General features: G+C 46.8%; 1 protein-coding gene across 4 annotated transcripts in view; it reads right to left on the bottom strand.

Annotated features, from left to right (window-relative positions):
- The window catches only part of CENPJ (centromere protein J), a 261,058-nt gene that overhangs the window by 36,056 nt on the left and 199,976 nt on the right, over positions 1 to 25,026 (bottom strand). For all 4 annotated transcript variants that reach the window (XM_069202296.1, XM_069202295.1, XM_069202297.1 and 1 more), the window contains one exon: positions 11,440 to 11,541. In XM_069202296.1, coding sequence (XP_069058397.1) covers positions 11,440 to 11,541 — 102 coding nt within the window. The remainder of the gene's footprint in view (positions 1 to 11,439; positions 11,542 to 25,026) is intronic.

Below are 25,026 nucleotides of genomic sequence, written 5' to 3'. Positions count from 1 at the left end.
CCAGGGGAATAAAATGGCTATAGGAAGCTTCTTTTCATGGAGAAGAGACAGCTGGGGGTGAGGGGAAAAAAAACTGTTGAGTTATGAAAAAACACTTGAATAAATGAATCATGGTACTAATGAATCATGCTAACCCAACTTCAGTCCTTTTCTTCAGAGACAATAAGTAGGAACACCAACACAGTTTCAGGGCTGCACGGAGAAAGGATCCCAACTTAGCTCAGGCCTGGACTCAATGAGATCACGAAAAACCAGGGTCAGGTAGGACTTTTTTCCCCGTATATTGGGCCTGTTATACAGAGGGGTGAACAAACATGGGAAGAGAAAATCACAGTTGATTGTGCCTCTCCTATTCCATATCCATGTATTACATTTAATTCATTGTCAAGTAGGGGGGAGGGCACTATGCAGGAGATAAGACTGAAGAATATTAACTAAAGAGGTTTTATTGGCCTGGTGCTTTTTCAGATATTAGGAAGATCTGCGCTTCTCGCAAATGCAGTCAGTTAATTACTTCTCCTACGGAGGCTAAGACACCACTGATGCTCCTTCCCTTCATTGATGTTCCCTTTGTCAGAGTTGGTATGGATTTGGTTGGCCCTTCAATTCCATCATCAAGAGGCTACCAGTATATACCGGTTCTTTTAGCCTATGCAAATAGGTATCCTGTGGCAATCCCTTTAACCAGTATGTCCACTCCAGTAGTAACAAAGCCAATGACTGCATGTTTCTCGAGGGTTGGGTTTCTCAGAAAACGTCTAGCTGATCCTGGCACCCCTATAATGTCCAGGCTAATGTCTCACGTATGCAAAATCTTAAACAGCTACCAAATCCGAACCTCAGTTTATCACCCCCAAACAGATGGCGTACTTGAGAGGTACAATCATAGCATTTAAGACCATATTGAGAAAACTTGTGTCAGACCTTGGTAGGGACTGGGATAAAAAGGTTACTCCTGTTATTATTTGCCATCTGTAGCCACACACAAAGTCCCATTGTGTTTTCCCAGTTTGAACTTTACTGGATATGACTGCTGAACATTGGGAAGTGGAAGATGATGAAAGCCGGGAGATATTAGAGTATGTAGCCAATCATGGAGATAATGTCCATTCCTTATGGGGAAAAGTAAGGAGAAGCAAAAGAAGCATACAATAGGCAGAGTAGTGTGCAGGAATTATTACCAGAGGATAAGGTTTAAGCACTGCTACCATCATCTGACAAACTGTTGGCCCGCTAGCAAAGTGCTTTGTGGTTCTATAGCTGATAAACCCAGTGACATACAAAATAACAGTTTCCAATAAGGCAAAAGAGGGACAAATCTATCACATTAATCTATTAAAACAGTGGGAAGAACCCGTATCCTAGAATCTTCCTGGTATGCCTACACTCCAAGTCACTAATACACAGTCACTTGATATCATGTTTCTAGTTTGTTACAGGTTTGTCCGATGTTATTAGCATCCTCTCTGTTAAACGTTCTGATACACTCTGTTACACTACAGTGCTTAACAGAGGAAAGGAAGTGAGGCTCCCATTATTTCAACTGAGTTCTTGACTTGCCGGATGACAAGTAACGTTGTTCTTGCTGGCCTCCTCCTCTAGAGGGAAGTCTTAGATAAGGTGTCTGAAGTTTTTTTTATGATCATTTTATTTTAATAGTTTTCAGGGTAATAAACCACAGACAGCAGGTACAATGCCACAGAGTAACATCGTTATAGAATCAAGTGTAAAACCCAACTAAAACCAAAAGAACCCCAAATACAATGTTTCACACTATAGCCCAATAGTAAAGGTAATAGTGGTAGGACTACATAATTCAGCTGAGCAGAAAAATGACGATGACAGGTTGAACAGGCTCAACGTACACGATCATTGCACGCCAGGTTTACTGGTTATCCACAGCTCAGAAGAAGGCTGTTCCGAGCAGCAGAGTAGTGGCCAAGGTGTTTGAAGTTGATGGTGCTGTCCTTGATTGTTCTGCCTGTATGACCACTGGGGGGGGGTTGAAGCCTATGTTGGGTCTGGGACCCATTGTCACAACTTGAGTATTGGGATCTGTAACATCTGTTTTGTTTCTTCTGGCTCACTGCCTTTCAGTTCTGTTAGTCTTCCTTCATCTGTATGGGGACCAAGGAGAACATAGCTAGAAAAGGGAAGATATAAAGTCTTCAGCTGCACATCTGACTTGAGAGAGATGTTAGTCTCAACCAGAATGCTCTTGCAGAGAGATACTGTAGCAATACAGAGTGGCGGATAAATCAGCAGTACCAACAGATGCGCTGACCTCTTGATTCAACTCCAGCTGCTGATCTTGTATGAGTTCTGAAAAGTCTTGCTTGTATTCTCTTGCTAAGTCCTCTGTGAAAGTAGAGAGTTTCAAATAAAGCTAACTGTTATATCTCCTGAGCAACGTGATATGGGCTGTTTTAAGCAAAACCCCACAATTTGAGACAAGTAGTATCAATTCTTACACACTCAGTCAGGAGAGACTGAGGCTTCTGCCACAGACGTCAGTCTCTTTCGCACCACTGACACGATGACCGAGTCAAGATTTGCTTCCGGACAAAGAAACACAGGATCCTAGTCTGATTGTACTTCTAGGAATCACCATTTAGATGGTTGCAGCTGGACTCTGGTACCAGAGGTAATGCGGGTCTTGAAATGGTTTGGGGCTGTAGATTTTCCATGATGACAGACACAGAAGTATGAGGGATATATATGCGCTGTAGGAAGTTGGCTCTGTATTTACTATTTCAAAGTAAGAAATAGCATGCACAGAGTCCAAGGGTTCCCCTTAGAGGTAAGATAGTGGCAAAAAGAGAGAATTCTAATGCTCTATTTTGTGGTAGTGTGGTCGAGCAGTAGGCTTATCAGAGGGTAGTGTTAAGCATTTGTTGTACACACACAGGCAATAAACGAGGAACACACACTCAAAGGCAATTCCAGGCCAATAGGTTTTTATATAGAAAAATATATTTTCTTAGTTTATTTTAAGAACCACAGGTTCAAGATTTACAAACAATACTTTAAATAAAAGGTATTTCACTTAGGAACTTTGAATTAGCAAAATAGCATATACAGTTTTCACACAAATGGCAATAAGCTATTTTAAAACTGGACACAGTGCAATTTTCAACAGTTCCTGGGGGAGGTAAGTGTTTGTTAGTTTTACAGGTAAGTAAACCACCTACAGGGTTCAAAGTTGGGTCCAAGGTAGCCCACCTTTGGGGGTTCAGGGCAACCCCAAAGTTACCACACCAGCAGCTCAGGGCCAGTCAGGTGCAGATGTCAAAGTGGTGCCCAAAACACATAGGCGTCAATGGAGAAGGGGGTGCCCCGGTTCCAGTCTGCCAGCAGTGTCTTCGGAGGGCAGACCAGGGGGGGTTTTGTAGGGCACCGGGGGACACACAAGTCAGCACAAAAAGTACACCCTCAGCGGCACGGGGGCGGCCGGTTGCAGTGTGCAAACAGGCGTTGGGTTTGCAATGTAGTCCAATGGGAGACCTAGGGGTCTCTTCAGCGATGCAGGCAGGCAAGGAGGGGGGGGGCTCCTCGGGGTAGCCACCACCTGGGCAAGGGAGAGGGCCACCTGGGGGTGGCTTCTGCACTGGAGGTCGGATTCTTCAGGTCCTGGGGGCTGCGGGTGCAGTGTCCTTACCAGGCGTCGGGTCTTTGAAGCAGGCAGTCGCGGTCAGGGGGAGCCTCTGGATTTCCTCTGCAGGCGTCGCTGTGGGGGCTCAGGGGGGTCAACTCTGGCTACTCACGGGCTTGCAGTCGCCGGGAGTCCTCCGTGTAGTGTTTGTTCTCCACAAGTCGAGTCGGGGGCGTCGGGTGCAGAATGCTAAGTCTTACGCTTCCGGCGGGAAACGTGTGTTCTTTCAAAGTTGCTTCTTTCTTGGAGCAAAGCCGCTGTCCTCGGGAGTTCTTGGTCCTTTTAGATGCAGGGTAGTCCTCTGAGGCTTCAGAGGTCGCTGGACCCTGTGGAACGCGTCGCTGGAGCAGTTCTTTTGAAGTGGGGAGACAGGCCGGTGAAGCTGGGGCCAAAGCAGTTGGTGTCTCCGTCTTCTCTGCAGGTTTTTCAGCTCAGCAGTCCTTCTTCGTCTTAGGTTGCAGGAATCTATTTTCCTAGGTTCTTGGGGGCCCCTAAATACTCGATTTAGGGGTGTGTTTAGGTCTGGGGGGTTAGTAGCCAATGGCTACTAGCCCTGAGGGTGGCTACACCCTCTTTGTGCCTCCTCCCTGAGGGGACGGGGGCACATCCCTAATCCTATTGGGGGAATCCTCATCTGCAAGATGGAGGATTTCTAAAAGTCAGAGTCACTTCAGCTCAGGACACCTTAGGGGCTGTCCTGACTGGCCAGTGACTCCTCCTTGTTTTTCTCATTAACTCCTCCTGCCTTGCTGCCAAAAGTGGGGCCGTGGCCGGAGGGGGCGGGCAACTCCACTAGCTGGAGTGCCCAGGGGCATTGTAACACGAAGCCTGAGCCTTTGAGGCTCACTGCTAGGTGTTACAGTTCCTGCTCCACCCAGAGCAGGCTTTTGTTTCTGTCCTCAGAGAGCACAAAGGCCCTCACCACATGGGGTCAGAAACTCGTCTCTCAGCAGCAGGCTGCACCAGACCAGTCAGTCCTGCACTGAACAATTGGGTAAAATATAGGGCGCATCTCTAAGATGCCCTCTGTGTGCATTTTTTAATAAATCCAACACTGGCATCAGTGTGGCTTTATTATTCTGAGAAGTTTGATACCAAACTTTCCAGTACTCAGTGTAGCCATTATGGAGCTGTGGAGTTCGTTTTTGACAGACTCCCAGACCATATACTCTTATGGCTACCCTGCACTTACAATGTCTAAGGTTTTGCTAAGGCACTGTAGGGGCATAGTGCTCATGCACCTATGCCCTCACCTGTGGTATAGTGCACCCTGCCTTAGGGCTGTAAGGCCTGTTAGAGGGGTGACTTACCTATGCCATAGGCAGTGTGAGGTTGGCATGGCACCCTGAGGGGAGTGCCATGTCGACTTAGTCATTTTCTCCCCACCAGCACACACAAGCTGGCAAGCAGTGTGTCTGTGCTGAGTGAGGGGTCCCTTGGGTGGCATAAGACATGCTGCAGCCCTTAGAGACCTTCCCTGGCATCAGGGCCCTTGGTACCAGGGGTACCAGTTACAATGGACTTACCTGGGTGCCAGGGTTGTGCCAAATGTGGAGACAATGGTACATTTTAGGTGAAAGAACACTGGTGCTGGGGCCTGGTTAGCAGGTTCCCAGCACACTTCTCAGTCAAGTCAGCATCAGTATAAGGCAAAAAGTGGCAGGTAATTGCAACAGGGAGCCATTTCCTTACATGCGTGTTCACACACAGATGTGTGTGTGTGTGTATATATATATAAATATATATATATATATATATACACACACACACACACACACACACACACACACACACACACACACACACACACACACACACACACACACACACACACACACACACACACACACACACACACACACATGGAAAATGTCACTTACCCAGTGTACATCTGTTTGTGGCATGAGACGCTGCAGATTCACATGCTGTGCATTATCCTGCCATCTAGTGTTGGGCTCGGAGTGTTACAAGTTGTTTTCGGCTCCATTGCGCATGGGCGTCGACTCCATCTTAGATTGTTTTCCCCGCAGAGGGTGAGGTAGGAGTTGTGAATATACTAAATGTGCCCATGCAATGGAGTAGGTATGTATGTACATAATGTGTATTAAAATAATATTTATTTACAAATTTACAATTTTCATCCAACTTATAAGGGCTACAGGCTCCCGGGGAGGTGGGAGGGCGCATGTGAATCTGCAGCGTCTCATGCCACGAACAGATGTACACTGGGTAAGTGACATTTTCCGTTCGATGGCATGTGTAGCTGCAGATACACATGCTGTGCATAGACTAATAAGCAGTAATCTCCCCAAAAAAGCGGTGGCTTAGCCTGTAGGAGTTAAAGTTGTCTGAAATAATGTTCTTAATACAGCCTGTCCTACTGTGGCTTGTTGCGTTGTTAACACATCTACACAGTAATGCTTTGTGAATGTATGAGGCGTATACCATGTGGCTGCCTTACAAATTTCTGTCATAGGTATATTTCCCAGAAAAGCCATTGTGGCGTCTTTTTTCCCAGTGGAATGCGCTCTTGGTGTAATAGGTAGATCTCTTTTTGCTTTAATATAGCAAGTTTGAATACATTTAACTATCCATCTGGCAATGCCTTGTTTGGATATAGGATTACCTGCATGAGGTTTCTGGAAGGCTACGAACAATTGTTTTGTTTTACGAAATTGTTTTGTTCTGTCAATGTAATACAGTAGTGCTCTTTTTATGTCTAATGTATGTAAGGCTCTTTCGGCTACTGAGTCTGGTTGTGGAAAGAAGACTGGGAGTTCCACTGTTTGGTTTAGGTGGAATGGTGATATAACCTTTGGTAGGAATTTGGGATTTGTACGGAGAACCACTTTATGTTTATGTATTTGTATAAAGGGTTCTTGTATAGTAAATGCTTGTATCTCACTTACTCTTCTAAGTGATGTGATATCTATTAGAAAGGCTACCTTCCAAGTTAAGTATTGTATTTCACAAGAGTGCATGGGTTCAAATGCTGGTCCCATGAGTCGTGTTAATACAATATTAAGGTTCCACGAAGGTACTGGTGGGGGTTTTGGGGGTATGATTCTTTTTAATCCCCCCATAAATTCTTTTATGACTGGGATTCTAAAAAGCGATGTTGAATGTTTAATCGGCAGATATTGCTGTGAGATGTATTTTAATTGAAGAGAATGCTAGCTTACACTTTTGTAAGTGTAGTAAGTAGCTTACAATGTCCTTTGCGGAAGCATGTAGTGGTTGAATTTGATTATTGTGGCAATAATGAACAAATCTTTTCCATTTGTTTGCGTAACAATGTCTTGTAGTAGGTTTTCTAGCTTGTTTAATGACCTCCATACATTCTTGTGTAAGGTCTAAGTGCCCAAATTCTAAGACTTCAGGAGCAAGGTTGCTAGATTAAGTGATGCTAGGTTCGGGTGTCTGATCTGTTGTTTGTGTTGAGTTAACAGATCTGGTCTGTTTGGTAGTTTGATATGAGGCACTACTGACAGGTGTAGTAGTGTTGTGTACCAAGGTTGTCATGCCCAAGTTGGTGCTATCAGTATGAGTTTGTTTTGACTCAGTTTGTTTACTAGATACGGAAGGAGTGGGAGAGGGGGAAAACGCGTATGCAAATATCCCTGACCAACTCATCCATAACGCATTGCCTTGAGAGTGAGCCTGTGGGTACCTGGATGCGAAGTGTTGGCATTTTGCTTTTCTTTTGTTGCAAATAGGTCTACTTGCGGTGTTCCCCATCTTTGGAAGTAAGTTTTTAGTATTTGGGGATGAATTTCCCATTCGTGGATCTGTTGGTGATCCCGAGAGAGATTGTCGGCTAACTGATTTTTAATTCCTGGTATGAATTGCGCTATTAGGCGAATGTGGTTGTGAATCGCCCAATGCCATATCTTTTGAGCTAAGAGACACAATTGTGTCGAGTGTGTCCCTCCTTGTTTGTTCAGATAATACATTGTTGTCATGTTGTCTGTTTTGACAAGAATGTGTTTGTGGGTTATTAGAGGTTGAAATGCTTTCAACGCTAGAAATACTGCTAGTAGTTCTAAGTGATTTATATGAAGCTGTCTCTGCTGAGTGTCCCATTGTCCTTGGATGCTGTGTTGGTTGAGGTGTGCTCCCCACCCTACCATGGAAGCATTCGTTGTGATTACGTATTGAGGCACTGGGTCTTGGAAAGGCCGCCCTTTGTTTAAATTTATAGTATTCCACCATTGAAGCGAGGTGTATGTTTGGTGGTCTATCAACACTAGATCTTGAAGTTGACCCTGTGCTTGTGACCATTGTGATGCTAGGCACTGTTGTAAGGGCTGCATGTGTAATCTTGCGTTTGGGACAATGGCTATGCATGAGGACATCATGCCTAGTAGTTTCATTACTAGTTTTACCTGTAACCTTTGGTTTGGGTGCATGGCCTGTATTACGTTTTGGAATGCCTGTACCCTTTGTGGACTTGGAGTGGCAATCCCTTTTTTGTGTTGATTGTTGCTCCTAAGTACTGTTGTCTTTGACACAGCTGTAGGTGTGATTTTTTGTAGTTGAGTGAGAACCCTAGCTTGTGAAGGGTTTCTATAACGTACTTTGCGTGTTGTGAACACCGTTCTTGCATATTGGTTTTGAGTAACCAATCGTCTAGGTACGGGAACACATGTATTTGCTGTCTTCTGATATGGGCTGCCACTACGGCAAGGCATTTTGTAAAAACTCTTGGCGCTGTTGTTATTCCGAATGGCAATACTTTGAACTGGTAATGTACCCCTTGGATTACAAACCTTAAGTATTTTCTGTGGGAAGGATGTATGGGTATATGGAAATACGCATCCTTGAGGTCTAATGTTGTCCTGTAGTCTTGTTGTTTGAGCAAGGGGATCACGTCTTGCAGTGTCACCATGTGAAAGTGATCTGATTTGATGTAAAGATTTAAAGTTCTGAGATCTAAGATGGGTCTTAGAGTTTTGTCTTTTCTGGGTATGAGAAAGTACAGGGAGTAAACACCCGTTCCTTTCTGATGATTTGGTACTAGTTCTATTGCATCTTTTTGCAACAACGCTTGGACCTCCAGCTGTACTAGATCCATATGTTGTGTGTTTTCGGTGGCACATTTGGAGGGAATTGTAGGAATTCTATGCAATAACCATGTTGGATAATGGCTAGGACCCACGTTTCTGTTGTTATTTCCTCCCAGTTCTGGTAAAAATCTGTTAGTCTCCCCCCCACTGGTGTTGTGTTGGGGATTTGTGACACTGAAGTCACTGTTTATTTTGCGGGGTCTTGGGACTTTGGAACTTTCCTCTAGTTTTAGGGAACTGTCCCCCTCTGTATTGTCCCCGAAAACTTTCCCTCTGATACTGGCTCTGGTATGTGGGCCTCGTTTGTGAGGTTGAGGGTTCTGTGCTCTGTCCCCGAAACCCCCCTCTAAACGGTGTTTTTCTAAATGTGCCTCTGCCCTGTGGGGAGTAGAGTGCGCCCATGGCCTTGGCTGTATCTGTGTCCTTTTTAAGTTTCTCGATAGCAGTGTCCACTTCCGGCCCAAACAACTGCTGTTCGTTAAAAGGCATATTCAGCACAGCCTGTTGAATTTCTGGTTTGAATCCTGAGGTGCGTAACCATGTGTGTCTCCGTATGGTGACTGCTGTATTTACAGTTCTTGCCGCTGTGTCTGCTGGATCCATTGCCGACCGTATCTGGTTATTAGAGATACTCTGGCCTTCTTCCACTACTTGTTGCGCACACTTTTGGAACTCTTTGGGTAGATGTTCTATGAAGTGTTGCATTTCGTCCCAATGAGCTCTATCATACCTGGCTAGCAAGGCCTGTGAATTGGCAATGCGCCATTGGTTGGCTGCTTGTGCCGCAACCATTTTCCCCGCTGCGTCGAACTTGCGACTTTCTTTGTCGGGTGGTGGTGCATCTCCCGATGTGTGTGAGTTCGCCCTTTTGCGAGCTGCACCTACTGCCACTGAGTCCGGTGTTAATTGCTGCGTGATGTACACAGGGTCTGTTGGTGGTGGTTTGTACTTTTTTTCCACCCTTGGAGTGATGGCCCTGCCTTTCACAGGCTCTTGAAACACTTACTTTGAGTGTTTCAGCATTCCCGGTAACATAGGGAGACTCTGGTACTGACTATGTGTGGACGACAGAGTATTAAACAAAAAGTCATCTTCAATTGGCTCTGCGTGCAGGGTGACAATGTGAAATGCAGCTGCTCTGGACACCACCTGTGTGTAAGCCGTACTGTCCTCAGGTGGTGATGGCCTCGCTGGGTAGCAGTCGGGACTGTTATCTGATACAGGCACATCATAAAGATCCCATGTGTCAGGGTCATCTTGGCTCATCCCAGTATGTGTTGGGGACTGCATCATTGGTGGAGTGGCCATTGGTGATGGTTGTGGTGAGCGATGTGGTGATGGCGGCGGAGTTACTTGTCTTGCCACCTTTGCCTGTGGCTGTTTGTCTTTCTCTTGGAAAGCAAGTTTCCTTTTCATTTGGATTGGAGGGAGTGTTCTTATTCTCCCTGTCTCTTTTTGAATGTGGAGCCTTGTTTCCGTGTAATCTGGTTCCCCAGCTTCTAACTCCTGCCCAAATTTGTGTCTTTGCAATTGTGAGGACAGTCCCTGCTCCTCAGTGTAGGAACTTGGTTTCGGCTCTGAAGCCGGATGTTTCTGTACCGAAACTTTTTCAACCGTCTTTTTCAGCTCCGAAGACACTTTTTTGGTTTTCGGTGCTCCAATATCTCGGTGCCGATCTTTTTCGGTGCCAGTTTCTCGATGTCAAGATCGCTCTGACCCGGTATCTCGGTGTCGAGCCTGTTCTGTGTCGGTATCTCGACCGGAGTCGGATGACTTTGACACGTGCGTGCCCTTTTTCGGTGCCGATGGTCGGTCACCTAATTTTCGGGTTAAGCCATGGCCTGCTGGCGGTGGCGTCTCCTGGGCTTTTATGTATTTTCCGTGAGTTTTGGCCAGGGGTGTTTTACTCACGGTTTTCGGCATCTGTTCGGCTTCGTCCGAGTTCGAATCCGCAATGGAGAAGGTTTCTTCTTCCTCCAAGTGTTGGTGTACTGCCGACGCCATTTGAAGTCTTCTTGCTCTCCGGTCTCTTAGCGTTTTCCTCGACCGAAACGCTCGACAGGCCTCGCAGGTATCCTCTTTGTGTTCCGGAGACAAACTCAAATTACAGACCAGATGCTGATCTGTGTAAGGATACTTGTTGTGGCATTCAGGGCAGAAGCGGAATGGGGTCCATTCCATTAGCCTTGAAGACGCACGTGGTCGGGCCGACCAGGCCCCGCCGGGGAATCGAAACCCCGAAGGGCCACCGGGGCTCTTCAAATTTCGGTGTCGATCTGTGTTAACTATCCCGATACCGAATGCAAACAATACCGTCTAATTTTTCCGAAATTTAACTAACTTTCCAAACCGAAACACGGAGCGAAGAGGAACACGTCCGAACCCGATGGCGGAAAGAAGACAATCTAAGATGGAGTCGACGCCCATGCGCAATGGAGCTGAAAGGGGAGGAGTCCCTCGATCTCATGACTCGAAAAGACTTCTTCGAAGAAAAACAACTTGTACCACTCCGAGCCCAACACTAGATGGCGGGATGTGCACAGCATGTGTATCTGCAGCTACACATGCCATCGAACATATATATATATTTATATATATATATACATACATATATATACATACATACATACATATACACACACACACACACACAAATAAAATACTACCTAGATGGCAAAAAAATTTAAACATCATGTGACTTGATAATTTTGACTGACCAACCTTTCCATCAGGATAGCGGACTTCGCCCTGGATCTCTTCAACACAACCTTTATAGCCAGCAGTGAGGGGCGGTGCTTGACTAGCTCCAGCGCAGAGATCGTTCTGAAATTACAAATTGTCTTATTCAATGCCTGAAGCCTTTCAATAAAATTACAGCACATTTTTTCCATTAAAGAACTTTCATTTTGTTTAAAAGCTATGCTAATATGGATGTCCAGCAATAACAGGAGATACTAGAAGTTTATCAACACAACTGTTTATAGGTGAGTAGCCTTTGTTTTTTGTTTTTGTTTTTTTTACTTCCCCAAGAATGAACTGGAGCAAGCCATCATCATGGTAGCAGTTCAATTACACACAACTGGTATTGCTGTAAAAGATGTTTCTGCACATCTTGGGTTTTCTGAATGAGATAAGGTAAATAAACTATTTAGAATCCGTTACCACAATACTGGAGCTGTCTGTACTTTTATTACGCTTGAACACAAACAAAATAAGAGGTTTTATTTTTAAAGCAACTCTCATACATTTTTCCTGTTACTTCAGCTAAAATTTTAACATAGTAGAGCAAGTTTCCATTTCACAACTGCGAAGTCTGCCATCTTAATTTTACTGATGCCCTAGGCAGCAACTAACACCAATATAGTCATGCCACCCTAACTTTCAAATCATATTATTCTAAAATCACATGCCATTTTTATAAACAAACACCACACGAAAACTGAACGTGAAAAGAAGTAGTTTTAACAGAATTATTACGAGGCTGGCTTAAATATTTTGAGAGCACAATGAAAACTTAAGGGAGGTAGACCTCTGATCTAGATACTGGAAGAATAACTTACCTTCAGTAATGGTTTCTTTTGGTGGCTACTCAAACTACAGATTCCTCATCTCTTTAATCTCCTGCAGGTGGCAGGCGATATTTAAAAAAAAATATAATAATAGCTCTGATGTGTTGCCCGGGCACAACATTATCAGCCCTTTTATTCCACGTCCTTCAATGCAAATATGAAGTAGTCCTCCTAGGAACATTTTCTTGGAATGTCTGTATCACAATGTCTCCGTCAGGATTTAACACTGCCGCTCCTGCTACAAGATAATGTCTACCAACATCATTCTACGGTCTCTGGGGCAAAAACAGCAACTCCAGGTGGTGTGAAAAGTGTGGTCTCACCCATGTTTAGGTAATCAAGGAACGGAGGCTGCAGCCTGTCATGACGCAGGCCTGGAACAATCACAAGAGTCAGTTGTCAGCCCAGATCCTGTGATCAACTCACCTTTGATCAGCAAATATTAAAAGCAGGCCACTTCACCTCCAAGGACACAAGGGACCCCACAAAAAGTTGCTCCAGCTAAAGGAGTAGGTCTTCCACATGGCTACTTGACTCCATACCTCTAGCCCTTCATGTCGCCTTAATAGCCAGATTTGGGGGAGATGCAGCTGGTGTTAGATTATGCTCCAGTTCTGAGCACAAGCCCCCCATGTCCATCTCCAGAGTTTTGTGTCCCTTGCATTGAATCCACGCCAATTGCTCATTTCACTAGGCTATGCTGGCCTCTTTTGCTCCACCTCCAGTTCCCTCTGGTTCACCTGCTGTTTGGACATCCGACTTAGCTTCTCCCAGTGGCTCCATCCCTGGAACAATTGACCCCATTGTAGTGACTGCTGAACCTCTTCCTATGGTGGAAGGCCTTGCTGGCTTCTATGCCTCCATAGCGGTCTTTGTTGCCATCGGTAAAGACTTTGGATGCATTACAAAAGGTAACTATTTTTCCAAAGACAAAGGGAATCCGTAGGAAGTTGGCTCTGTATATACTATCTCAAAGTGAGAGATAGTGTGCACAGAGTCCAAGGGTCCCCCTTAGAGGTTCATATTGGAAAAATTAGATAATACTAATGCTCTATTTTGTGGCCGTGTAGTCGAGGAGTAGGCTTATCAGAGGGTAGTGTTAAGCATTTGTTGTACACACACAGGCAATAAATGAGGAACACACACTCAAAGACTTACTCCAGGCCAATAGGTTTTATATAGAAAAATATATTTTCTTAATTTATTTTAGAACCACAAGATTCACGATTTGAAGTAAATACATAAAATGCAAGGTACTCCACACAGGTAAGTAAGGAACTTTTAATTAAAGCAGTAGTACACACAGTATAGGTTAAAATGGCAATAAGCTATTTTAAAAGTGGACACAGTGCAAAAATCAACAGTTCCAGGGGGAGGTAATTAAGGTTAAGTTTCTGAGGTAAGTAAAACACTTACATGTTCAGTTTCCTGGGCATAGGCAGCCCACCGCTGGGGGTTCAAGGCAACCCCAAAGTCACCGCACCAGCAACACAGGGCCGGTCAGGCGCAGAGGTCAAAGGAGGACCCAAAACACATAGGCGCCTATAGAGAACAGGGGTGCTCCGGTTCCAGTCTGCCAACAGGTAAGTACCTGCGTCTTCTGAGGGCACTGAGGGGAACACAAGTAGGCACACAAAACACACCCTCAGCGGCACAGGGAAGGTCGGTTGCAGCGTGCCTAGCAGGCGTCAGGTTTTCAATAGAAGTCAAAGGAGGGACCCCAGGGTCGCTCTAGCGGTGCAGGCAGGGCAGAGGGGGGGCGTCTCGGGCCAGCCACCGACTGGGCTAGGCAGAGGGTCGCCTGATGGTCACTCCTGCATTGGAGTTCAGTTCCTTTTGATCCTGGGGTCTCCGGGTGCAGTGCTTGGTCCAGGCGTCGGGTTTTTTGGTCCAGGCAATCGCGGTCAGGGGGAGCCTCTGGATCCTCTGTGCATGCATTGCTGTAGGGGTGCAGTGGGGTCATCTCAGGTAACTCACGGAGTTGCAGTCGCCTAGGAGTCCTCGCTGCGGTGCTAGTTCTCTGGAGCTCGAGCCGGGGGCGTTGGGTGCAGAGAGTGATGTCTCACGCTTCCAGCAGGAAGAGTGAGTTCTTTAAAAGTTGCTAAAAAGTTGCAAAGTTGTTGCTGTTTTTGAACAGTGCCGCTGTTCTCTGGAGTTTCTTGGTCCTTCAAATTCAGGGCAGTCCTCTGAGGCTTCAGAGGTCGCTGGTCCCTGTCGGATGCATCGCTGTGCAGGTTCTTTGAGCATGGAGACAGGCTGGTAGGGCTGGGGCCAAATCAGTTGTCGTTTCCGTCGTCTCTGAGGGGCTTTCAGGTCAATAGTCTTTCTTCTGTGTGTAGGTTGCAGGAATCTGATTTCCTGGGTCGCCCCTAAATACTAGATTCAGGGGTGTGTTGAGGGCAGTAGCCAATGGCTACTGTCCTGGAGGGTGGCTACACCCTCTTTGTGCCTCCCTAAGGGGAGGAGGGCACATCCCCAATCCTATTGAGGGAATCCTCCAATCTCAAGATGGAGGATTTCTAAAGGCAGGGGTCACGTCAGCTCAGGACACCTTAGGGGCTGTCCTGACTGGTGGGTGACCCCTCCTTGTTTTTCTCATTATCCTCTCCTGCCTTTCCACCAAAAGTGGGGGCAGTGGCCGGAGGGGCGGGCATCTCCACTAGTTGGGATGCCCTTGGGTGCTGTAACAAAAGGCATGAGCCTTTGAGGCTCATCGCCAGGTGTTACAGTTCCTGCAGGGGGAGGTGAGAAGCACCTCCACCCAGTACAGGCTTTGTTCCTGGCCACAGAGTGCCAAAGGCACTCTCCCCATGTGGCCAGAAACTCGTCTGGTTGTGGCAGGCTGGCAGAAACTGGTCAGCCTAGCACTAGGAGTCGGACTGGTATTCTGGGGCATCTTTAGGATGCCCTCTGGGTGCATTTTACAATAAATTCCACACTGACATCAGTGTGCATTTATTGTACTCAGAAGTGTGATACCAAACTTACCAGATTTCAGTGTAGCCATTATGGAACTGTGGAGTTCGTGTTTGAAAACTCCCTGACCACAGACCCTTTATGGCTATCCTGCACTTACAATGTCTAAGGTTTTGCTTAGACACTGTAGGGGCATAGTGCTCATGCACCTATGCCCTCACCTGTGGTATAGTGCACCCTGCCTTAGGGCTGTAAGGCCCGCTAGAGGGGTGACTTACCTATGCCACAGGCAGTGTGAGGTGGGCATGGCACTCTGAGGGGAGTGCCATGTCGACAGTCATTTTCTCCCCACCAGCACACACAAGCTTTGAGGCAGTGTGCATGTGCTGAGTGAGGGGTCTCCAGGGTGGCATAAGACATGCTGCAGCCCTTAGAGACCTTCCCTGACAACAGGGCCCTCGGTGCCAGGGGTACCATTTACAAGGGACTTATCTGTGTGCTGGGCTGTGCCAATTGTGGGAACAAAGGTACAGTTTAGGGAAAGAACACTGGTGCTGGGGCCTGGTTAGCAGGGTCCCAGGACACTTTCAATCATAACTGGCATCCACAAAAGGCAAAAAGTCAGGGGGTAACCATGCCAATGAAGCGTTTCCTTACAGAATCCTAGTCAGAACATGATGCAGAGCACCACAGTTAATAGAGGAAGAGCACCCATAAGGACCCTGCCTTTGACAAGTAGTATGGCAGGCATAAGGGGCTTTTGGGTCTGATTCAGACCCTATTCAAATCCCAAATACCCAGCAGTGTTTTTTAATCTCTTCCTCCTTCAATGTATTTCAGTAATAGATTTTAACATAAAGGGAAAACAAACAAGTTAGTTATCTTCGGTAATGCTTTTTCTGGTGGATACAGTAGCTACCTGTGGATTCCTCACCTTATGAATTCTCCCAATGCGCCAGCATTCAATGGAAATTTTCTTCCTAGCTCTTCATGTCGACGAGGACATCACAATTGCACGGCTCCGCACGCAACTCCGCCTGACGTCATCGTGGCAATAAGAAGTCGTCACTGGCGTGCTGACGTCAGTTTCACCATTTTAGATGTGCCTTTGAGGCGAACAAGTGACCACCGACTTCATATACAGCAAAAATGTATATACATATCTAGCAACGAAAGTCTTGGTATGACCAGACAGACAACGGGGAGGCGGATGGGACTGTAAGGAATACACAGGTAGGTAATGTATCCACCAGAAAAAGCGTTACCGAAGGGAAGTAACTTGTCCTTCTGATGGATACAACTACCTGTGGATTCCTCACCTTATGAATAGAGTCCCAAAGCAGTACCGCACCCGGTGGTGGGTGCCTGACTGGTCACACCAAGAAATCCTGCAGCACAGAACATGCAAAATGGCCATCCCTCCTAACTTCAGAGTCCAAGCAATAATGCTTCGCTAAAGTGTGGAGGGAAGCCCAAGTTGCGGCCTTACATATCTCAGCAACTGGGACGCTTCTAGCCAGGGCCGAAGTGGTAGACATAGCCCTGGTAGAATGAGCGCTAATACCCTCAGGCGCAACCTTCTTTGCCAATGAATAACAGATCTTAATACAAAGAATGACCCACCTGGATATGGTTCTCTTATGGACAGCTCTGCCTTTCATCTTGCCCACATATCCGACGAAAAGTTGATCAACTCTAAAGTCTCTTGTCCTCTCAATGTAGAAACTCAGAGCCCTTCTTGGATCCAAGCGATGAAGTCTATCCTCCTCCTTCGATGGATGGGGAAGGAGGGTAAAAGGATGAGAGTGTTATAGACTGCCCCACATGGACAGGAGTGACAACATTAGGAAGGAAAGCCACCCTGGTTCTCAGCACCACTTTGTCAGCATAGAATGACGTAAAGGGAGGTTTAACACTAAGAGCCTAGAGCTCACACACACCTAACAGACGTGATACCAGTGAGGAAAACTGTTTTTAAAACCAAAAGCCTTAACGGACAAGAATGCATAGGCTTAAACGGTGAAGCCTTTAAGAAAGTAAGAACCAAATTCAAATCCCACTGAGGCATGAGAAACGGAGTGGGAGGAAACCTATTTGTTAGACCTTTTAAGAACCTAACAACTATAGGGGGCTTAAACAATGAAGGTTGATCAGGAAGGCACAGAAAGGCTGACAGTGCAGACAAACAGCCCCTGACCGTCGCAACTGCACAACCCTTCTGTGCTAAAGACAAAGCAAACATCAGACAAATGGGCTTTCAAAGGATCAATTTGTCTCTCCACACCAAGCCACAAATTTCGCCCATCTGCCGGCATAAACAGACTTGGTGGAGTGTCGCCTGGCCGATAAAATAACATCCACCACTTCTGGTGGGAGAGAAAAGGAACTCAGATTGCCCCGTTCAATCTCCAGGAATGTAGATGCAGACTCTGGAGGTGGGGGTGTGGAACCTGCCCCTGCGACTGCGAGAGGAGGTCTGCCCTGTGAGGGATACGGAGCGGAGGGCACAGTGAGAGTTGGAGAAGGTCTGCGTACCACACCCTTCTTGGCCAATCTGGAGCTATTAAAATGACATGGGCCCGATCCTGGCAAATCTTCCTCAGAACCAGAGGAATCAAGGTTATGGGGGGGAAACGTGTAAAGCAACTGGTCGCACCAAGACATCTAAAACGCATCCCCCAACGCTCCCTGCACCGGATACTAGAGGCTCCAGAACAACAGGCAGTGTGCGTTCTCCCGAGTGGCAAACAGGTCTATCTGTGGAAAACCCCACATCCGGAAGATGTGAAGGACTAGTTCTGGATGGAGACGCCACTCGTGATCGGCCGAGAAATGCCGACTGAGACTCTCCATTTGTACGTTGAGAACTCCGGCCAGATAGTTTGCAACTATGCAAATCCGATGATCCTGCGCCCTGGACCAGAGCCACAGAGCCTCTCTGCAGAGAAGATATGACCCTACTCCACCCTCCTTGTTGATGTACCACATCGCAGTAGTATTGTCTGTCAAGACTTGTACTGACTGACCACGAATGGACGGGAGGAAGGCCTTGAGAGCCAGACGTATTACCCGCAGTTCTAACAGATTGATGTGAAACATCTGTTCTTTTGGAGACCAAAGGCCTTTTATCTCCAGGTCCCCCAGATGAGCTCCCCACCCTAGAGTGGAAGCATCCGTTACGACCGTGGCCACCGGAGGTGGGAGGCAAAATGGCCTTCCTTGGGAAATGTTGCCATCCACAGCCCATTATCGTAGATCCGCTGCAGTGTCTCTGGAGATAGTTATCGACTTCGAGATCCCCTTTGTGTTGAAACCACTGCTTGCGGAGGCACCACTGGAGAGCCCTCGTGCGCCAACGTGCATGAGTGACCAACAGAATGCAAGCAACAAACAGACCGAGCAGACGTAGGACATTGGGGACCGGAACAGCAGTCCCTTTTGAAACATTAGATTCAATGCCTGAATGTCCTGAATCTGCTGAGGCGGAGAGTAGGCCATATTCAATGTATCCAGTACTGCCCCTATGAACAGGAGGCACTGAGAGGGCTCCAGATGAGACTTGGGCACGTTTACCATAAAGCCCAGGTTGAACAACAAGGAATGGTTTCTTACCTGTAACTCCAGTTCTCTCGTAGGGGTATTTCCATGATAGTCATAAGCACTGAATAGTTCTGCGCGCCTGCGGGGACCCCGGAGCACTGATGTGAAGTATATTCTTAAGTGCAAATACCAACCCTTTGAAAAAAGGTTTGTCAAAAAAACACTTAAGAATAACACTGTGCAGCCTATGTGAACAGCTACACAGACCAAATTGTTGAAAAGAAAAAAAATCAATATTAGTGTAAATTCAAGTTCAAACACCTATTTATTCTAGAAATGTAATAACAAGTACATTCTCATACTTTATTTACACCTCTGATGAGAATAAAACAATGCAGGGCAGTGTAGCCCATAGGCTGCCATTATACAGAATGTAAATAGAGCTGTGCCTTTAAGAAAGTAAAGTCTTCCTGTATCCCATCATGCACAGCAAAAGGCAGTTGCCTCAGTTCTTTTTGAAGGCTTTTAACCTGGAACAACCTTTGTTGGAGTACCAACATCAACAATATTTATGGCAACCTTTTCTATGTGAACTCCACCGGGGAGGAGGGAGGGTTGTTTATGACTATCATGGAAATACCCCTACGAGAGAACTGGAGTTACAGGTAAGAAACCATTCCTTCTCTCGTAGGGGATTTCCATGTATAGTCATAAGCACTGAATAGACTAGCAAGCCCATCCCCATAACCGCGGTGGAGTAGACAGAAAAATACTGTAAAAACACAAAAATTATGCAAATAAGTTCTTAAGCAAGGCCTGTCCAACCTGCGCATCTGCCCTAGCGTCTGTATCAAGGCAGTAATGCTGAGTATAGGTATGGACAGACTTCCAAGTGGCAGCCTTGCATATTTCTGCCAAAGGGATATTTCTCATCAAGGCTGTAGTAGCTGCCTTCCCTCTAGTAGAGTGGGCTTTTGGCCTACCACCGAGGGATTTGTTCGCTAACTGATAACATAACATTATACATGAAACAATCCACCTGGATAATGATTGCTTAGACGTGCCCAACCCTGTTCTAACTGGGCCATAGTTAACAAAAAGCTGTTGTGATTTACGTAAGCATTTTGTCCTGTCCAAGTAAAATTTCAAAACCCTCTTTACATCTAGAGAGTGCAGAGTTCTCTCAGCAGGAGTAGCTGGATTTTGAAAGAAAGTTGGTAGTGAAATGGTTTGGTTCACATGAAAATCGGAGACGACTTTCGGTAAAAATTTTGGATGAGTCCTCATTACCACTTTCGCAGAATGAAAAACCGTTTAGGGCTCTTGAGCGCAAAGGGCCTGGATTTCGCTGACCCTACGCGCTGAAGTGATTGCCACCAGAAAAGCAGTTTTCCATGTGAGATGTTGAAGTGATGCCTTATGTATTGGCTCGAATGGAGGTAGCATCAGACGCGATAGGACAACATTCAGTTCCCATGGAGGAGATGGTCTTCTAATGGGAGGAAAAACCTTTTTTAAACCCTCCAGGAAGTCCTTAATAATTGGGATTCGAAAAAAGGAAGTTTGTGAGGGGCTCTTTCTGTATGCTGTTAGAGCCGCCAAATGTACCTTTATTGATGACAATTGTAAGCCCGATTTTGCCAAACTTAGCAAGTATGGCAGAATAGACTCCTCTCCGCAGGATATCGGGTCAATGTTGTTGTCTAAACACCACACGCAGAATCTCTTCCACTTGCATGCATAAGTCGATCGTGTGGAAGGGCGCTTTGCTTCTTTCAGGATTTCCATACAATCCTGAGGTAAGTTCAAGTGTCCATATTGCACTAGCTCAGGAGCCATGCTGCCAAACTCAACGATGAGAGGTTGGGATGGGATATCTGCCCTCTGAACTTCGTGAGCAGGTCCGGACGATAAGGGAGCCTGATGTGTGGTTTGAGTGACCGGTGACGAAGGTCTGGGAACCACCATTGGCGTGGCCATTCCGGAGCAATCAGGATCATTTTGGACTGAGCATTGGATAACTTCTGGAGGACCGCCGGAATCAGGGGAAGCGGTGGAAAGGCGTAAAGAAATGCTCCTGACCAGCTTATCCACAGGGCATTCCCCAGTGTCCCTGGATGGTAATATCTGGAGGCGAAGTTTTGGCATTTTTTGTTTTCTGGGGTTGCGAATAGGTCTATAGAGGGGGTACCCCATAGTGCGAAAATGGAATGAACGACGTCGTCAGGTAGAACCCACTCGTGGTTCTCATCCATTACGCGGCTGAGAGCATCCGCTTGAACATTCTGGATGCCAGGCAGGTGAGTATCTACTAGCGACATGTTCCTGGCTAGAAGCCAATGCCAGATTGTCTGAGCCTCTCTGGATAAAATCCTGGACCTGGTGCTTCCTTGTTTGTTTACATAGTGGCCACGTTGTCCGTCTAGAGAAGGAGAGTTTCCGCTCTCAGAGAGGGAAGGAAAGCTTTGAGCGCAAGGTGGACTGCGCGAAGATCCAGCAGGTTGATATGATAGAGACTCTCTTTCTGTGACCACTTGCCTTGGACTCGAAGATGTTCCATGTGCGCTCCCCATCCGAGCAGTGACGCATCTGTTACGATGGTTTGAGCTGGAGGCTGTTGTTGGAACGGAATCCCCACCAAGAGATTGTCGGGTAGACACCACCACTTGAGGGACTGTAGGGCGTGGGGAGAAAGGAGGACTTTGCTCTCCCATTCGTTCATTAGTTGACTCCATTGATCCTCCAGGTTTTCCTGTAATGGTCTCATATGGAGGCGAGCATTGGGAACGAGATGGATACAAGACGCCATCGAGCCCAGTAGAGAAGCTATTACTCTTGCAGTGGTCTGTGGAGTCTCTTGCAGTTGTTTGCACTTTTGGAGAATCGATAATCGTCGTTCCTCCGAAAGGAAACACCTTTCCTAGATTGGTATCTATAATGGCCCCTAAGTAATGCAACCTCTGAACAGGTGTTGCTGTGGATTTCAGGAGATTTACTTGAAGACCGAGCTTATGCAACAGCTGTAGAGTCCATTTGAAATGTTGTTGCGCCTCTAGATGACTGGAGGCCTTTATGAGCCAATCGTCTAGATAGGGGTAGACAAATATTCAATGTTTCCTCAAGTGGGCGGCTACCACCGCCATGCATTTGGAAAAGGTCCTCGGCGCTGATTTGAGGCTGAAGGGCAGAACCGCAAATTGGTAATGATGTTTTCCGACGGTGAACCTTAGGAATTTTCGATGTTTCTTGGTCACCGGAATATGAAAGTAAGCGTCGCAAAGATCTATTGCACAGAGCCAGTCGCCCTGACGAAGATGTGGGTAAATTTGGTGCAAGGATAGCATCCTGAACTTCTCTTTGCTAATCCACTTGTTTGCTGTCCTTAGATCTAAAATGGGACGAAACTCTTGCTTGTCTTTTTTGGGCACAAGGAAATACCTTGAATAAATCCCCTTCCCTTGCTGGCTGATCGGGACGGGTTCTATGGCTCTTTTTTGTAATAGAATGGTGACTTCTAACTGAAGAGCTTCGAGGTGTCGGCTGGTTGTTTTGGGTGGAACAGATGGTGGAGGACTGGTGAATCTGAGAACGTAACCATGTCTCACAATATTCAATACCCAGGCGTCTGATGTGATGCGTAGCCACTCGTCCAGATGATTTGAGATACTTCCCCCTACCGGAGTGGATAACGGAGGAGGGGGAAGCGAAGATTCAGGGCTTAGACGCGGGAGCCTGTCGAGTTGTCTGAGTTTGAGGTGTTGAACGACCCCTTGTCGACCTTCGTTGTGTGGAGAAACCCCTATGATGCTGCTGCTGTTGCTGGGGGCGTGAAGACATCCAATGTGGAGTCTGATACCTGTGGGTGAACAGTCTTCGTTGATATGGGCGGAATACCTTTCGCTGTTCTTTCGGTCGTTCCATGCCTACCGCTTTCAGGGTATCCAGCTCAGACTTCATTCTGGCCATCTCGTCATCGGCATGAGCGCCGAACAAAGTGGAGCCTGAGAAAGGTAAGTTTTGTATTCTCTGCTGTGCTTCAGGTTTAAGAGATGTAAGTCGCAGCCATGCATGTCTCCTGAGCGCTGTTCCGTGAGCATAGTTATGTGCGGATAGTATCGAAGAATCCGCCGCAGCACTTATAACCTGGTTAGAAACCATAGCTCCCTCGCCCACGACCTCCAGGAAATCTTCCCCTTTGTCCTTAGGAAGATGCTCCGCAAACTGCAGTACAGAGTCCCAGAGGGCTCGATCGTATCTCCCTAATAAAGCAGTGGCACTGGCTGCTTTCATGGTGATGGATGCAGTAGAGCATACTTTTCTTCCTGCAGCATCGATCTTTCTGCTCTCTTTATCTGGAGGTGAAGAGGAAGACGGTGACGTAGAATGGAATTTCCCTGCTGCCACTATAACCACCGAGTCCGACCTCAAGAATAGAGGATCTTGTTGTGGTGGACGGTATTTTTTAATAAGTCTGGAAGGAGCAGACTTTGTTGCAGCCGGTGTAAGAAAAATGTCCATTGCCGGCTCAATAAGACCCGGAACCAGTGGAAGCAAAGGTCTCGAAGATGTCCTGTGATGCAAGGTCTCGAACATTACTGACGTCGATGGGGCCGGCACCGCCAGCGGGATATTCAGTTTGGTTGCCCCTCGCACTAAGACCTCCTGGAATGTATTCACATCATCTATGGGGGACACTCTCGGGGACAGTGAGTCCGATAGGGTATGAGAGTAGTCCCGTGTAGACGAAGAAGAATGTCTATGATGTGAATGCTGAGATCTCTGTCGTGATTCATGACGATGGTGCCGAGAGGAAGATGAACGTCTAGAAGAATGTCCAGAATGCCTTACAGATCGCGTTGGAGTCCTCGGAACAGACTCTGAAGGAGGAGCCGGAAGAGGAGCCGTAGGCGTTACCGGTGTCTGCGGCAACGGCGACTGCCGAGGCGAGAGCTGTGGAGACGTTGGAAGCAGGATAAGTGAGGCCGAGGATTCTGACGTTGTATAAACCCTTCTAGGCCTCTTTGATTGTCGTCTCGACGCGACACACTCCTCGACGTCGAAGTGCGGTGACGGCGAGTGCCTCTGGACGTCGATTCCTCTCGCCGTTGAGAACCTCTCGACGACGACCCTCGACGTCGTTGTGGTGACGGCGAACGTCTCCGACGGCGAGCACTCTCTCTCTACGTCGATCGCCCTCGCGTGTCGACGGCGAGCCTGACTCGGATCTCCTCGACGTGGAACGTCCTCACCGTGTCGACGGCGACCCAGATCCTTTCGACGTCGGGTGCCCATGCCGCCTCGACGGCGAAATGGTTGTCGACGGCGAACGATGTCTTTTCCTCGCCGGCGAACCACTCCTCGACGGCGAACATGTTGGCGCTGTTCCCGGTCTCGACGTCGACGCCCTCGACGTCGTCGGAGACCTGTGCCGTTTTTCAGCAGGTCTGGTAGGAGTTATAGAGGAAACAGGTTGAGCCCTGGTAGAAGCCTGACCTTCTCCTCGCTCTGTGGTGGAATGGCCACTTTTTCTCCTGTCCTCTCTCGCCTGAAGTCGGATTTTCTCTCTATCACGAAGAGTTCTTCTAGAGAAGGTTTTACAGATGTCACACGACTCAGGTTTGTGGCTGGATGGAAGACAAATTATGCAGACCCTATGTGGATCTGTTTTAGCCTTTTTTCTGCCACAAGAACGGCATTTGTCAAAAAGTGAAGGCATTTCTAAACTAGAAAAAACCGCAAAATTCTGTCAGAATTTAACAGAAAATAGTAGGAAATGATCACTCAATGTTAAAAACGTCGAGTGAAATTGAAATTCAAAAGATTTTAAATGAATTTCTGTCACAAAAAAGCTTTGTGAGGTAGAGCTCAATGCTTCAGGGTCCTGTCAGAAGGAGCCGGAAAAAAGAACTGAGGCAACTGCCTTTTGCTGTGCATGATGGGATACAGGAAGACTTTACTTTCTTAAAGGCACAGCTCTATTTACATTCTGTATAATGGCAGCCTTTGGGCTACACTGCCCTGCATTGTTTTATTCTCATCAGAGGTGTAAATAAAGTATGAGAATGTACTTGTTATTACATTTCTAGAATAAATAGGTGTTTGAACTTGAATTTACACTAATATTGATTTTTTCTTTTCAACAATTTGGTCTGGGTAGCTGTTCACATAGGCTGCACAGTGTTATTCTTAAGTGTTTTTTTGACAAACCTTTTTTCAAAGGGTTGGTATTTGCACTTAAGAATATACTTCACATCAGTGCTCCGGGGTCCCCGCAGGCGCGCAG

Source organism: Pleurodeles waltl, chromosome 8 (genome assembly GCF_031143425.1).
Source record: "Pleurodeles waltl isolate 20211129_DDA chromosome 8, aPleWal1.hap1.20221129, whole genome shotgun sequence".
Taxonomy (NCBI): Eukaryota; Metazoa; Chordata; class Amphibia; order Caudata; family Salamandridae; genus Pleurodeles; species Pleurodeles waltl.
This window is presented reverse-complemented; position numbering and strand designations above follow the sequence as displayed.